This window comes from Tupaia chinensis, unplaced genomic scaffold, assembly GCF_000334495.1.
Source record: "Tupaia chinensis unplaced genomic scaffold, TupChi_1.0 Scaffold000066_1, whole genome shotgun sequence".
Classification (NCBI taxonomy): domain Eukaryota; kingdom Metazoa; phylum Chordata; class Mammalia; order Scandentia; family Tupaiidae; genus Tupaia; species Tupaia belangeri.
Genome location: NW_006159525.1, coordinates 10,576,544 through 10,592,383, shown reverse-complemented (window position 1 = coordinate 10,592,383; position 15,840 = coordinate 10,576,544). Strand labels below are relative to the sequence as shown.

Below are 15,840 nucleotides of genomic sequence, written 5' to 3'. Positions count from 1 at the left end.
TTTTTTTTTTTTTTTTTACCATCAGCCAAAATACTCAGCCACATTCTTTATAGCTGCTGTCATAATACAGATGATGTTCTCTGGGTTGCCATTATTTCAGGCTTACGTTAATGCCCAACTAGGGAATGGATGTTTTCCTTTTAGAGGGCATGTGTACTTAAAAATGTAAATCTAGGAATCAAGCCACTTTTAGCATATGTTTAAGTTAAAGTTTGGATCCGACTGAACACAAGCAAGACTCAAAATCCATATGGCCTGTTCTAACAGAGCAAACAACTTTGAGTTCAGCAGCTGGTTTGTGCAAACAAGATAATCAGCCCCCCTGACTTATTTAGAACATACTTCAAATATTTAGTTTCTCAGTTCAAAGTGTTTCTGCTAGTGTGTGGTTCATTTTTAGATCAGCATGATAAATGGCAACAATGGGTTGAGATTGTACACGTGTTAACTTTTAGGAATGTGTTTCATTGTTTTGTGTTCCTTTTTTGAAAAAGACTGGTTGTTCCTGGGCTGTTGCAGTGAGACAGTGTCACTGCGTGGTAAGGAGGTCCCACTGCAGCCTCGCCTGGCACAGGACGACTGTGTGGGTCGAGGTGGTCATTTCCTTAGCTCTTCTAACAAGCTTACTATTTCACAGCGCAGAACCGCGTGATCGAGATTCATTCTCAAGATAGTTTGTTATCAGCCAAATTCATTAGCTATTCATTTTTAATAGCATGTCATACTGAGGTTATGTGATAAATGCAGACGAGTTCAAGGGAAAAGAATCAATAATAGTAACGTAAACCTTGCCATTTTGGTCAAACTGGGCATATCTTGTGATGGTACCAACACACTTGAAAAGCTTTGCTATTTTGCTAAACTAGGGAAATAGGAAATAAATGAAAATGCAGTAAGTGGTTAATAACAGGAATTATTTTTTTGTACTTTGCCAACTTCATCTTCCAGACACATACACACACACGCACACACACACACACACACACACACACACGTACACACAATGTCAAAGAATACCCCAGGAGAGCTGTAGGAATTGCCAGAGACAGGAGACGGCCATGGTCACAGAGAAACCTCTATATAATGGAATGATCATTTTGCTTGGAACTGGAAACTTATCTTAAATTGAGGAACTTCCCATTACTAAAAATGTCAAAAGATGAAGAACAGTATCAAGCTATCTTGTCTTGTCATGGGAACTTTTACCCTCAGGTTATTTGCTTTCATGGCAATGCATGCGTGTACCAACTCTTCCCAAAATAAATGTCTTCCTTCTTTGCAGAATTGTCCCAAGTAAGACATAGCACACTACAACTTGCTGGAAAATTGGTGTTACTTGAAAGCTATCTGAGGAGTGAAAAAGGGAAAGCAACGAAAAATAGTATTTGAACTTTCTAAACAAAGAATCCAAGAAGAGGTTTCCCACTCTTTTCATTTCTCCAAACTTCAGTAAATGTATGACTCATGAGCAGAAAACAGGTAGGAGGAGAAGGGAGGACAGAGGAGATGGAGCAAGCTTGGTTAGAGATGTCTACCAAGGGGCGGTAAGACCCTCAGCGTCACAGCTGTTGACTCAGCTGTTCATTTTTCTTATTATCCAATCATTCACTTATTAATTTATTCATATCACCAAGCAGCATACGCCTTGGGTATCTATTGGGGCCCAAGGATATAAAAAAGGTCATTACATTTAAAAAATCATACTGTTTGGTGAATTTTGGATGGAAAATTCATATGTGTGTTGTGATGAGAAAAGAAAAATTTATAATAATAAAAAAAAAAAATCATACTCAGTTTGGTGAATACACCAATAAAGGTAAAACAACTTCAGTGTTTATCTAGTGGTATACCCAAAGTACCACAGAAAAAAAGTACTTTTTCTAAAAAAGAAGAAATTGACTGAAGAGGGATAAACAGGGTGAATGAAAAAGAAGGCATGAAAATCTCTTAGTTACACATGCCACTGTATTGTATTACAATCAGACTTCTAACCATTCTGCCATTACCTTTAAAGGCAAAAACATTTAACCAGAAGCAATATTTCATTACCTAACAGAGATGGAATACTAATTACTCTCATCTAGCAACTTAATTTCTTCTCTTCCTTCCTCTTATTTACACAAATAGTTTTAGTGTCTGTCTCTCCTGTTAGACCCTGAGCCCCATGAAGGCAGGAATCATGTCCATTTTCTTCAATACTCTTCACCAAGTACCTAACAAAGAACCTAAGACCCAATGGGAGCTTAACTATCTGCAGAGAGAATAAATGTAGGTGTGAAAATCACAATAAACACTTGATAAACACTCTCAGAAAAGAGATGGTAGCAACACCATCTGGATACTCCCTGGTAGAAGACAAGTCCAGAGGCCATAAGGGCCCTACCTGACACCCTGCGTAAGGAAGGGTAGGAAGATACTAATGCATCCATGGAGGGAGAGAGCCGACCAAGAGCAATGACATTCACAGGTACAGAGAAGCCCCAGGAATTTGCCCACATCAGGCTGAATCTTCCTGATGGGTTGAATCTCCTTTTGACTCACCTTTTATTCCTGGAGGACCTGGTATCCCTGGATACCCTGGGAGACCTCTCTGCCCAGGGTCCCCCATTTCTCCTGGATGTCCACTCAGTCCAGGCATCCCCTGATCACCTGAGGATGATAGGGAGGTTTGACAGAAACCCAGAGGATGCATAAATCACATTCATTAAGAAAGCCATTTAAGTTCTTGACAAATGCATAGCCAGGAACATTGTTTTATTACTTTTTCTTCTCAGACCTCTCAACCCCAGAGAGAAATATTCATCTAATATCAGGAGGAGCAGATACACTTTCTAATGTTTGACAATTGAGTTGGCAGTTATGATGGAAACTTTCCTTTTTCTCAACAGGCAGGAAAGGGATCCATGGAAGTACTACGTTGGGAGTGTGACTTTTGCCTAAGGTCTAACAGAGAAACTAGCACCTTAAGAGGCAGGTGTGATGGGAGGGCCAGATAGAGCTAAGGGGCTTCTATCTGTCAGACCATCACTCTGTTCCCGGGGCCTTGCCGGGCACTTCCGTCGTTGTCTTATGTATTCTCAGGCATTTAGTGTAACCATGGAGATATGACTAGCTTTGTAAGTGAAGAATAGGTAAGTTTAAGTGACCCGTCCCCAGTGACAGGCTGGCAAATCACAGAGCCGTTGTCTGAACCTAAGTCTGAGAGAAGACTTGCTCTTCCTATGACACCAAGAGATACACGAGTGCTCAGAGTCTTCAGACATTCTTTCAAGGTACCTGGACACCCTGGTGGTCCGTAGGAGCCAGGTGGTCCTGGCCTTCCAGGTGGTCCTCTGGGCCCTTGAACACCAGGCAAGCCCTGATCTCCAGGCGCTCCCAAATGTCCTAAGGAAGGAAGGATCAAACATCTGAGGTGGGTCTTTGAGACACTGTCACCAACTCAGGGCTGGCAGGTGGTGTGGTTGAGGCACTGGACTCCCACATGGCTGACTGAGGTTTGAGTCCCATACCTGGTGGCTTGCTTTCTCATTCTCCCTTTCTCTCTCTCTCTCTTTCTGGTCAAATTGAAGAATAGCAATAAATAAGTTGAATTAAATAAAAGAAAATGGCATTGCTGTCTTTTAACTAACTAACTAAATAAAGCACCAACTCAGCCCTCACTCTTTTCTAACATTACTTCCGAATATTTGAATTTACTCTGTTGAAAGAAAGATAACATTGAGGAAAAATTGAAAATATAACATCTATAATCCCCCCTCTTAACACAATTTTCCATATGTATACACATGTGCAAATTATACCCGCAATTTTGTATTCTTAAAAATCAGCACTATATTGTAAGTGATTGTGCCAGTTTTTCATAGTTTTTCCTAAGCTACCATTTTTAAATGACTAACTGAAGGCTTATTGAATCAACCTTAATTAAATTAATAATTAATCTAATTTTCTCCTACTACTGGCCATTCGAATTATTTCCAACTCTTTTCTTTTATGCATAATGATTTTTATATGTCTTTAGTCAATTTTTCTTCTCCTATTAAATTATTTCCTTAGGGGAAAAAACCCTAGGAGGAGAATTTCTAGGCAAATAGTCTGCTATTTTGATTTGCATTTTTCATTGCTGAAGTATTTTAAAGTAAATCATAGTCATTGTGGAATTCCATCCCTAAATACTTCATAGGAAGTTTCCTTTATTGCCAAAATAACATTATCACAGCCAAGAAAATTAATAGCAATCCTTAATATCATCTAGTGCTCATTCCCTGCTGAAATCCTCCAGTTATTTTCTTAATGTCCTTAACAATTGGTTTGTCCACCCCATTTTCATTCTAGAATCACACATTGGATCTAGTTGATATGTCTATTCAGTTTTTTGAAAATCAAGTACACTCCCTTCCTCATGACAATACCTTGCTGAAGGAATAGTCCAGCTCGTCTCTATTCTTCTAGAATATACCATTTAGCATCTGGTTCTTAGTTCAGGTTGCCAAGTGGTTTGGAGTATGTGGACTACCCTGACTTACACCACTGTGGTAACACACGACTACATTATACACTACTGTGTGTAATGCGGTGTTTTTACTGAGAACTTTTTAGTGCATTGATCTGTTTTCTTGCTAATTTACTGATACATAAGATATTTCAGACACCTTAAATTACATTTGTTTGATTACGAGAGAAGATGACTATTTCCTTGTGTGTTTATTTACAATGATGGCTCAAAAATGGGCCAACGCACCTGCGGTAACATCTGCTTTTCTCAGTAGGAAAGAAAGGGCTGGGGTGACAACCTGTGGCTGTGGGCAACGTGAGTGGTCAGTGTCACTTTTTAAATGATAAAGACTGTAAAATAGTCCGAATTTTAATGGTTTGCCATAGTCACATTTGACTGCCAAAATCTGGGCCTGCCTAGGGGATTGTGTTGTGTCTACGTGATTGTTGTGTGATCCATGGTAGAAAAAAGAGAATCCCCAGAATATAATCCTGTATTCTCCTAGGCCAGAGATGCCATGGCAGTGTTTCTCTGTGATCTTTTTGATATGTATCTTTATGGGCAACTTTAACTCATGCATGCAGGTAAACCAGTAGTCCATGCTGAACATTACTGGTTAAATCTAGAGAAAAACGTATGGTCCTATATTTACAAACCTAGGAGGGAAGATATAGTCATTATGTAGAACACACATGAAACAAGCCTACGTTAGTCTATACCTGTTCCCAACCTAATTTAATTGACATCCGTTAGCCCCACTATGTGTTATCTTATTCATCCTGAAAAATATTTCTGCAACAAAAGTAAGGCATTATTTTCTTCTCCAAACAAAAGAAAGGAAAAGGGAGGGAACCCTAACTAAAGCATTAACATATTTGTCTCTCAAATGTGTGGTTGTAATAGGAACAGAATGCCTGAGTTAATCTCTACTGTATTTTCTCTCGGAAGTGAAGTGGGGTGGAGGGATAGGACTGAACCCAGTACAATCACACATAATCCCGAGACAAGCTGCAGATTTATGCCTTCTCATTTGGCTCATCCGAATTCAATGCAGCTTTTGCCAGTCAATGGAAATAGCATATTTAGGTAAACTCTGTGCTAGTGAATAACATAGATACAATTACAAAATTCTAAGCTAAACCATGCCATATGCAAAAGAGAGCAATTTCAATAGAGATAACCCTAGGAGGCCAGGCAAATTAGGCCAAGGCAAATTTTTTGAGAAAGTCACTTCACATGTAAAATTTCTCAGATTTATGATTTCTAACTTAAAATGGTAGATAAATTTAAGGCCTCCATTTGGACTATTTGAATTTATAAAATCTTACCATCTTCAGTGTTTGCACAGAAATACCAAGCGGGGTATAAAAGTTTCTTCCTGATCTGCTGACTGATGGTGATTATGTTTGAGCAGTAGTTTTAGTATATAAATGTCTTGCAAGGTTTCCCATTTGGGACCAGTAGGTGGCATGGTGGCTGTAGTGCTAGACTCCCACCCAGCTGGCTGCAGTTCAAGTCCCAGATCTGGTGGCTTTCTCTCTCTCTCTCTCCCTCTTCCTCTCCCTCTCCCTCTCCCTCTCCCTCTCCCTCTCTCTCTGTCTCTCTCTGGTGGGCATATGTGCCCTGTGGCAAATTTAAAACAATAATAATAATGATAAATAAAAGTAAATAAATAATTATTTACTAAAAATAGTTTCCCATTGAATCATCAGGTAAACCCTGTAATTAATGCACAGGGCCAGTTTACAGAGGTAAAAACTGAGCTCAGAAAAAAAATACTCAGTTTGCCCAAGACCACAGCACAGAAATAATGGAGTGACTTTGAGTCAGCTATTTTTTTTTTTTTTTGCCCTGACCTCTTACTACAGCATTTATTATGAACTCCCAAATGCTGACCTCCAAACTATTTTCCTCACCAAATGTGTGCTTCACTTAAAGTGTTACATTATTTAAGTAGATGTGTCCATGTGAGAGGTAAGAGACACAAAGAAAGAGAATGAGAAAGAAAGTGAGAAAAGAAGTTTTTGCCCTTTTAATAGTTTTTTTTTGTTTATTTGTTTTTCTGTTAAACTTCCATTTTAGCAATCTTACAGTACACACAGAAAATAAAATTTCCCATAATAGTATTGCTCAGATACTCTTTCTGAATGTGAAATGAAACATGACCATCGCCACAGGGAATTTTAAGGTAATGCACCCTGTTATTAATATGAAGTGTTTTAATTTACAAGGGAGCCATCTAACTATTGGGTTGTCGTAAAATTCATGATGTATTTTCCTATGCTCTTCTCTAAGGAAATGCGTCATTACTTTTCTGACAACCCAATACAAACCTGGTTTCTAACCTGACCACTATCAGCTGAATGCCTGTGGGCAAAACTAATTTAACCAATCATTTGTAGGTGGACATTTGTTCTACACGCGCAACGGACATCCTCTGTATGTGTCTTGTACACTGGTCTGATTATTGACTCAAGGTAAGTTCCGAGGAGTAGAATTCCTCCGTCAAAAAGTATGCATAGTTTAAATATTGATGCATGTTTCCATAGGGCCCGGAGGAGAGTACCAATTTATATCCCTGACATTTTCTGAAAGGTAAATATGTATGAGTACAAACCAATATAGCCAAATGTCCTAAGTCTGCTGTCCCCTCTAGGGTCTTGGTCCCCTTTTGGGAACTCAAGTGCTTTACCCTTTCCCGGTGATACATGGTGCTGTGAACAGCTCTGCCCCTCACTTCTGCTGTGGGTCACCTAACATATCCTCAATTGTCTGCAAGAACTCACTGGTACCTCAGGATCTGAGGGATTCCATGTTCATTGCTATTGATCAAAAAAAAATTGTATCAGTTGTTTTGGGTAACAGATTTCTTGCTAATGACAAGGTTTTATGTCGTTTGGTTTTTAGTGAATAAGGGTAGATTCTGCGTATAACCCTTTGGTATGCATCTTTATAGGCAAAGGAGAAGAAAATATTGATACATTTATTTTTGGGTAAAGATTTTCGCTATAGGGTGTGTGCGCTCGCCAGACAGAGAAAGACATTAGAGACAGAAAGCGAGAAATAACCCCCCAGGGGGGATGGCCACGCCGCAATCCCTTCTCCTCCATTCTCCTCTCGGGACCTTGGGCACACACGCACACGCGCCCGGCGTGAGTTTTAAGCCACCGGGTCCGGGATGCGAACCACAGTTGACTACGTGGGAGTCCAGCGACATAGCCATTACGCTAACTGCTGGTTCCCTTGATACAGTTTTTGACAGTTAAAAGGATAAAAGTAATTATTCTGTTTTTCTTTTTCTTTTTGTTTTTCTTTTGGTATCGTCATAGGGTGTGTGCGCTCACCAGAGTGCGACAGAGACAGTGACAGGAGAAAGGAGAAATCATTACCTAGGGGAGATGGCCACATCACAATCTTTCTCCTCCATTCTCCTCCTGGGATTTTGGGCAAGCATGCACATGCTCCCTGTATAATTTTCAAGCCACCAGGACTGAGACTCGAACTGCAGTAGGCCACGTGGGAGTCCAGAGCACCCACAACCACACCACCTGCTGGTCCCAATAATTCTATTTTTCAAAGAAAATTATTTTTGTTGGTGTAATAAGAAAAACATATGTAGATATACCTGGACATCCAGGGCTACCTGGCTCACCCTTTGCGCCAGGTGGACCAAATTGACTGGCAGGATCACCTTTGTTTCCTGGAAGTAAAAGGACACATGTAACATTATTTTAAGAAATTTTAATTTGGTCTCATACAAGTGGCTTAATGATTTTCATGCTATTTGCTTTTATAGTGTATCTTCAAATAGTCCAGGAAAGGCTTTTTATAAAAACATACTTTTCTTTCCTAAACAAGAGCAAATAGAAATATAGATGCAAGATATGATTTAAATACCACTCACATATGCATGTACATACACACTTTTTAAAGAATTATTTATTTCATTTTATTTATTATTATTAATTTTGTATAGAGAGATTTTTGCTATAAGGTGCGTACATTTGCTGCAGAGACAGAGAGATCCAGAGAGACAGAAAGTGAGAAATAATATCTCCCCCTGGGGGAAGGGAAAGCGGGGAGAAACATCATTTCCCCTTTCTCCTCCATTCTTCTCTCAGGATTTTGGGCACAAATGCATTCGTGCCTGATGTGAGTTTTAAGCCACCGGGGTCTAGGACTCGAACTATGGTCAATTACATGGGAGTCCAACAATGTAACCATTACATGCTGGTTCCTATTATTAGTATTTTTAATTTCACCAGAGAGAGACAGAGAGAGAGAGACGGATAGTGAGAAAGCAAGCTGCTAGGTCTGAGACTTGAACCATCAGTCATGTAGAAGTCTGGCACCTTAAACGCCACACCGACCTGCTGGCCTCACACACACTCCTATAGTTCATAGCAATCATTGAAAAGATAATGATAAATAAATAAAATTTAAAAATTAAAAAAACCCACATAGGTCTTGATATGTTCGAGTTTTTAAGTCCGTAAAAAACTTTGAACTTTAGGTTTTTATTTAAGAAATTACAGACATGCTTTGGAAATATTGTGGGTTTGGTTCCAGACAACTTTTTTGGTTTCTCAGTACATATAAAAGTTATGTTTACACTATGCCATAGTCTATTAAATATGCAATCGCATTATGTCTAAAAAATGTACATTCCTTAATTTAAAAATACTTTATTACTAAAAAAATGTTAACGATCACCTGTTGACAGCTGCTGACGGATCATGGTGGTGGTTGTTGAAGATTGAGTGTGGCAATTAAAAAAATAAAAGTCAACAATGCAGTTTGTTGCAATAATGAACTCTTCCCTTTATTAAAAAAAAAAATTCTGTGGTATGAGATGCTGTTTGATAGCATTTTACCCACAGTAGAATTTCTTTCAAAATTGGAATCAGTCCTCTTAAACTCTGCCACTGCGCTATCAACCAAGTTTTGTGTGATATTCTCAGTTCTTTGTTGTCATGCCAACAATGTTCATAGCATCTTCACGAGGAGCAGACTTCATCCCAAGAAACCACTTTATCTGCTCATCCATAAGAAGCAACTCCTCATTAGTTCAAGATTTATCATGAGGGGCCAGCAGGTGGCAAGGTGGTTAAGGTGCTGGACTTCTACGTGGCTGAGTATGGTTTAAATTCTGGACCTGTTACCTTGAAAAATCATGCTGGACACGTGTGCATGCATGCCCAAAATCCCAGGAAGAGAATGGAGAAGAAGGGATTGTGGCATAGCAATGCCCCCTTGGGGAGGCGGGGGCAATTTCTCACTTTCCCTCTCACTATCTCTTCCTGTTTCCAGCAAGCACATGTGCCCTATGGCAAAGACCTATAAATAAAGAAGTTAAAAATAAGCCTTATCATGAGACCTCAGCAATTCAGTTACATCTTTAGGCTCTACTTCTAATGCTAGTTCACTTGATGTTTCTACTGCATATGTAGTTACTTCCTCTACTGAGGTCTCAAATACCCCAAAGCCGTTCACAAGGGCTGGAATCAACTTCTTCCAAACTCCCGTAATGTTGATATTTTGACTTCCTTCCAATGAGTCACGAATGTCTTAATGTTATTTCGAATGGTGAATCCTTTCTAGAAGGTTTTCCACTATGTTTTCCAAGATCCTCCTGAGGAATCATAATCTATAGCAGTGACAGCTGTAAGAAATATATTTCCTGGGACCAGCAGTTGGCATAATGGCTATGTCACTGGACTCCCAGATGTAGTCAACCGTGGTTTGAGTCCCGGACCTGGTTGCTTAAACTCACACCGTGCATGTGTGCATGAGTGCCCAAGATCCTGAGAGGAGAATAGAGGAGAAGGGGTTGCAATAAAGGGGGTGTAAAATGGGGTACCTCCCGGGGGGGGGGGGGGTGATTTCTTGCTTTCTCTCTTTCTGGTGAGTGCACATGCCCTATAGCAAAAACCTCTCCAAAAAAGGAATATATTTCTTAGGAGCTAGCAGATGTTGTAATGGTTATGTCGCTGAACTCCCAGATAGGTGACTGCAATTCGAGTCGAGTGGCTTAAAACTCATGCCAGGGGTGTGTGCATGTGTGCCCAAAATCCCAAGAGGAGAATAGAGGAGAAGGGATTGCCGTGTGGCCATCCACCCGGAGGGTGATTTCTCATCTTCTGTCTCTCTTTGTCTCTCTGGCAAGTGCACGTGCCCTATAGCAAAAATATGTCTCTACAATAAATAAATAAATAAATACATACATACATACATAAATAATAAATGTTTCTTAAATAATAAGACTTGAAAGGCAAAATTACTCCTTGATGCATGAACTGCAGAATGGGTGCTGTGTTAGGAGACATGAAAAACACATCTCTTGGGTGACCAGATGCATCTTTTGTAAGCAGTAATATTTGAAGATAAATCTTTTTGTTTGTTCGTTTCAGAGCAACAGGTCTCAACAGTAGGCTCAAAATGATCAGTAAACCATGCCGTGAACAAACGGCTCTGGTTTCATCATGGCTTTATGGCTCCTGGTGAAGCATAGGCAGGGCACTTTTAGCATAATTTTGAAAAAGGCTCAGGATTTTCAGAATGTTACGTGAGTGTTGGCGTCAACTTCATGTCACCAGCTGCATTAGCCCTAACACAAGAGTCAGCCTGTCTTTGAAGTTTTGAAGCCAGACATTGGCCTCCTTTCGAGCTATGAAAGTCTTAGATTGCATCTTCTTTACAATAAGGCTGTTTCAGCTACACTGAAAACTGGTTGTTTAGTGTGGCCACCTTCATCACTTATCTTAGCTGGAGCGTCTGTATAGCTTACTGCAACTTCTATGTCAGCCTTTGCTGTTTCACCTTGTACTATTTTTTTTCTGTAGAGAGATTTTTGCTATGGGTTATGTGGGCTCACCAGAGACACAAGAGGGACAGAGAGGCAGAAATTGAGAAATCTCCCCTGCCCCTTCAGAGGGAATGACCATATCCCTTCTCTTCTATTCTCCTCTCAGGATTCTGGACACGGCACCCAATATGAGTTTTAAATCACTGGGCCTGGGACTTGAACCACAGTCAACTACGTGGGGGTCCAGCAATGTCAGCATCACACCATCTGCTGCTCCCTTCACCTTGTACTTTTATATGAATGGAAGATGACTTCTTTCCTTAAGCTTCAAGTTTTTCTCTGCAGCTTCTTCACCTTTCCTCTCAGGATTCTGGACACGGCACCCAATATGAGTTTTAAATCACTGGGCCTGGGACTTGAACCACAGTCAACTACGTGGGGGTCCAGCAATGTCAGCATCACACCATCTGCTGCTCCCTTCACCTTGTACTTTTATATGAATGGAAGATGACTTCTTTCCTTAAGCTTCAAGTTTTTCTCTGCAGCTTCTTCACCTCTCTCAGCCTTCACAGAATTGAGGAGAGTTCAGGCCTTGTTCTGGATTGGGCTCCAGCTTATGGAAATGTGGCTGGTTAGATCATCTATCCAGACCACTAAAACTTTCTCCATGTCAGCAAGGAGGCTGTTTCATTTTCTTATCATTCATTCAGCACTTTTAATTTCCTTCAAGAACCTTCTGGTTACATGCATGATTTGGATGTTCGGCACAAGAGGCCTAGCTTTTGGCCTGCTTTGACATTTGATGTGTCTTCCTTGCTAAGCTCAAGCTTGTCTAGCTTTCATTTATAGAGAGAAACGTGCAATTCTTCCTTTCACTTGCGGCTATTGTAGGGTAACTAATGGACCTATTTTCAATAATGTTGTGTCTCAGAAAATAGGGAGGCTGGAGCAAAGAGAGAGCGAGGGGAACAGCCAGTCCATGAAGCAATCAACACACACAATTATGTTTGCTATCTTACATGGGTATGGTTCGTGGCACCCCAAAACAATTCCAATAGCAATTTTAAAGATTGTTGATCACAGGTTGTCATAACAGATAAAAGAAGAATAAAAAAGTTTAAATATTGTAAGAATTACCACAATGGTGACACAGAGATGAAAGAAGCACGTATTGTTGGGAAACTGGCATCGACAGACTTGCTCAAGGCAAACTTGTCCAAACCTCCAATCTGCAATACCCGCGAAGCACAATAAAACGACATACGCCTAGGAGCAGCAGATGGTGTAATGGTTACACAGCTGGATTCCCACATGGCTGACCACAGTCTGAGTCTCAGACCTGGCATCTTGAAACTCACGCCAGGGGTGTGTGTATGCATGCTCAAAATCCTGAGAGGAGAATGTAGGAAAAGGGATTGCAGTGTGGCGTGGGCATCCCTGCTGGGGAGTGATTTCCTGCTTTCTGTTGCTTTGTTTCTGTCTGTCTCCTCAGCAAGCTCACACACCCGATAGCAAAAAATCTCTCTCTAAACTACAACAACAACAACAACAACAACAACAACGACAACAACATATGCCTGTGCTTGGCGTTGGGTGACTAGGTCTTACGTTTTAAAACAAAAAGCAGAAAGTGTCCCTGTTTCAGACGCTACAACCACATTTCAAGCTCTTTTGCAAGGAAATTCAACTCAATGTCCTTGTGAAAATAAACCACAAAGACATACTCTATTGATGAATGGACAAGAAGTGGTACGTTCGAAGGACACTACAGATAAGGATCCCATAGTGCCGCAAGCCTGTTCGATACTGCTGCATAGTGTTTCCTGACCCAACAACTTACATTGCAGCTGGGGGCCAGTGTTAAGGGCGGGCTCAAAATGGAGTGTGAAAGAAGGTGGGGTCACAGAGCATAGGAAAGGAAAGGCAGGCACATTTTACAGAACTTGCCACTGACATCTCCTTCTAAGAATCCTACCCACCCCTTGAGGAAGTGTCTTCTTGTCCGACCCTATTCACAATCATGGCTGATTGCTCAACAAGCAGGAATCTACCCGTTCTAGGGCAGCCAGTCTGTCCTTGAGAAGTTGGAATCGGAAAGTGAGAATTTGCAGCCTTGGACATTGGGGAAGAACTATCATGAGTTGTCCTGAAATAGAACGGACTAGAGTACCAACCACACCTATCCAGAAATTCCAGAAAGGGCCAGAAAAAGTACCGAGGAAAGAGTGATGGAGCCTGTTGATAGGCAAATAAAAAACAGCCATGGGGAAACATGGGCCGTGTAAGAGTTAGGTTCCAGTAGCATTATGGTCTGGGGAACTGCATCTCCTATCTGTGGACAGGAGACATATTTTACTCTCCGTACCCTGAGTGCACTTTAGCTTCCCACAAACATGGTTAACACAAGCATGAAGAGAGTGAGAAGCAGTGAGCTTCTGTGAAGGAGGCAAAAAGCTACGGTAAACTGATAGGTAAGGTAATTGGGGCTGGCAGGTGGTGTGGTGGTTAATGTCGCAGGACTCCTGCGTGGCTGACCGTGGTTCGAGTCCCCAACCTGGTGGTTTGCTTTCTCACTTTCTCTCTGTGTCCTTCTCTGGCCCAATTAAAATAAGTGAGTAAATAAATAAAGTTAAATAAAATAATTCTTTTATTTATTTTTTATTTTTATTTTTTGGAGAGATGTTTTTCGCTATAGGGTGCGTTGCTCACCAGACAGACAGAGAGAGACAGAGAGACAGAAAGCGAGAAATCACTCCCCAGGGAGGATGGTCACGCCGCAATCCCTTCTCCTCCATTCTCCTCTCGGGATCTTGGGCACGCACGCACACGCGCCTGGCTTGAGTTTTAAGCCACCGGGTCTGGGACGCAAACCGCGGTCGACTACGTGGGAGTCCAGCGACATAGCCATTACACTAACTGCTGGTTCCCAATAAAATAATTCTTTAAAAAAAACCCTGATAGGTAAGGAAATTGAACACTGAAGTTATAAGATATCCAACTCGAATATAAAGACTTCCCTATTTGTAACTGTATCTGAAGAAGAGATCTAGATTATTCTTCCGGAAGTAATAAGTAGTCACAGTTGCATTTTCTTAGAGTGATTATCATATTTTTAATGGAATGTCTCTCAAAGTGTAAAAAGTATGTATCCTTTGTAAGGAAAATGACTTTGGGTGGTTAATTAATTAGCATTTTACATTTTCAAGTTTTTAAGTTTTAATTTGTTTTAAAATAAGATATTAAAATGAAGAATACATTCCCATCAAACCTATATACTGATAGTGAGCTAAAGGCTAAGGTTAAAAAAAGAAGAATCCTGTCAGAGTGAAAGAAAAATATTAATCCAAGGTGGACACTGCCCCCTAACGTGGACCTGGTGTCCTTGCACCCAAGCCGACTGGTGAGGTCTGCAAAGACTCTCCCTGAGGAAGATCTGATGAACCTGTGGGCACAATGTTCCTATCTGGGGTCCTGGATCTGGTTAATGAATGTGGGTTGCTGGGTTCTAAGTGTTCAACTGTTGAGTATAGTCTAAGAAGAGTCCTTGGGGGCTGCAGTTTGCCCGTCATGCAAAAGACGCTCACTCACTGTGTTATAAATACATAGGACTATGAGTTTGGCAGATGGCTACCCAATTTTCAAACCATACCTTTAGGTCCTCTTGCTCCATCAGTCCCTGAGAACCCAGGGGGGCCTGGAGAACCTGGTTCACCCTGAAAATGTAATAAAACAGAGGTAAGGCTTTAATTGGGTTTCTAATGCAAATGGCAGCTGCATGGCCTAATATGGTACAATTATGATGTTCTGAAGCCAGTTTGGCTTTTATCATTTGTAGTGGGAAATAAAAAGAAAGAGTATAGTACTACACATGACCAGTTTTGTTTTTTTTTCCTTTAGGGGTTCCTGCCCCACCTCCCCCACAGGGCGCGTGCACTACCAGAGAGAGACAGAGAGAAGGAAAGTAAGAAATCACCCCCTAGGTGGATGACCCTGCCACATTTCCTTCTCTTACAGGGCACGCTAATGCACACACACACACATAAACACACACACAGCATGATTTTCAAGTCACCAGGTCCAGGGCTAAAACCATGGTTGTCCTTGTGGGAATTCAGCACCTTAACCACTAAACCACCCACTGCTCCCCCTCCCTTGTGCACAGTTTTTAAAAGTTGGCCAAACTCTTCCAGAATTAGTTACCAATATCAACAGGCAGCATCCTGATACTGATTAAAACATTATTAGAAGCCATGTCACACCAAAAACTTTAAAAATCCACTTTAGTCCAAAAGATAGATAGTAAATGATATCACATTTTCCAGAAGTAGTGATGTAAGTTACTCTATTCTACACCCTGACTTTTCAAGGGACGTTTTGCTCATGATAGTAACAACTGAATATAGTTAAAATAAAATCTGCAATATCTAAAATTGAATGGGAAGACTTAGAAACAGCTTGGGTAGTTTTTCAGGATGACATTTCCTTTCAGTAAACCAGCAGCCATATGGAAGTCTCTGTGGAGTGGTTTAAACCAAACTAGAAC

The 15,840-nt window shown here is 40.8% G+C and overlaps 1 protein-coding gene across 1 annotated transcript in view; it reads right to left on the bottom strand.

The window, feature by feature from the left end:
* Nucleotides 1–15,840, bottom strand: part of COL4A4 (collagen type IV alpha 4 chain) — a 159,164-nt gene that overhangs the window by 40,463 nt on the left and 102,861 nt on the right. The window contains exons 34-37 of the mRNA XM_006141956.3: nucleotides 14,947–15,010; nucleotides 8,118–8,192; nucleotides 3,277–3,384; nucleotides 2,542–2,649 (exon numbers count right to left, since the gene is read on the bottom strand). Coding sequence (XP_006142018.1) covers nucleotides 2,542–2,649; nucleotides 3,277–3,384; nucleotides 8,118–8,192; nucleotides 14,947–15,010 — 355 coding nt within the window. The remainder of the gene's footprint in view (nucleotides 1–2,541; nucleotides 2,650–3,276; nucleotides 3,385–8,117; nucleotides 8,193–14,946; nucleotides 15,011–15,840) is intronic.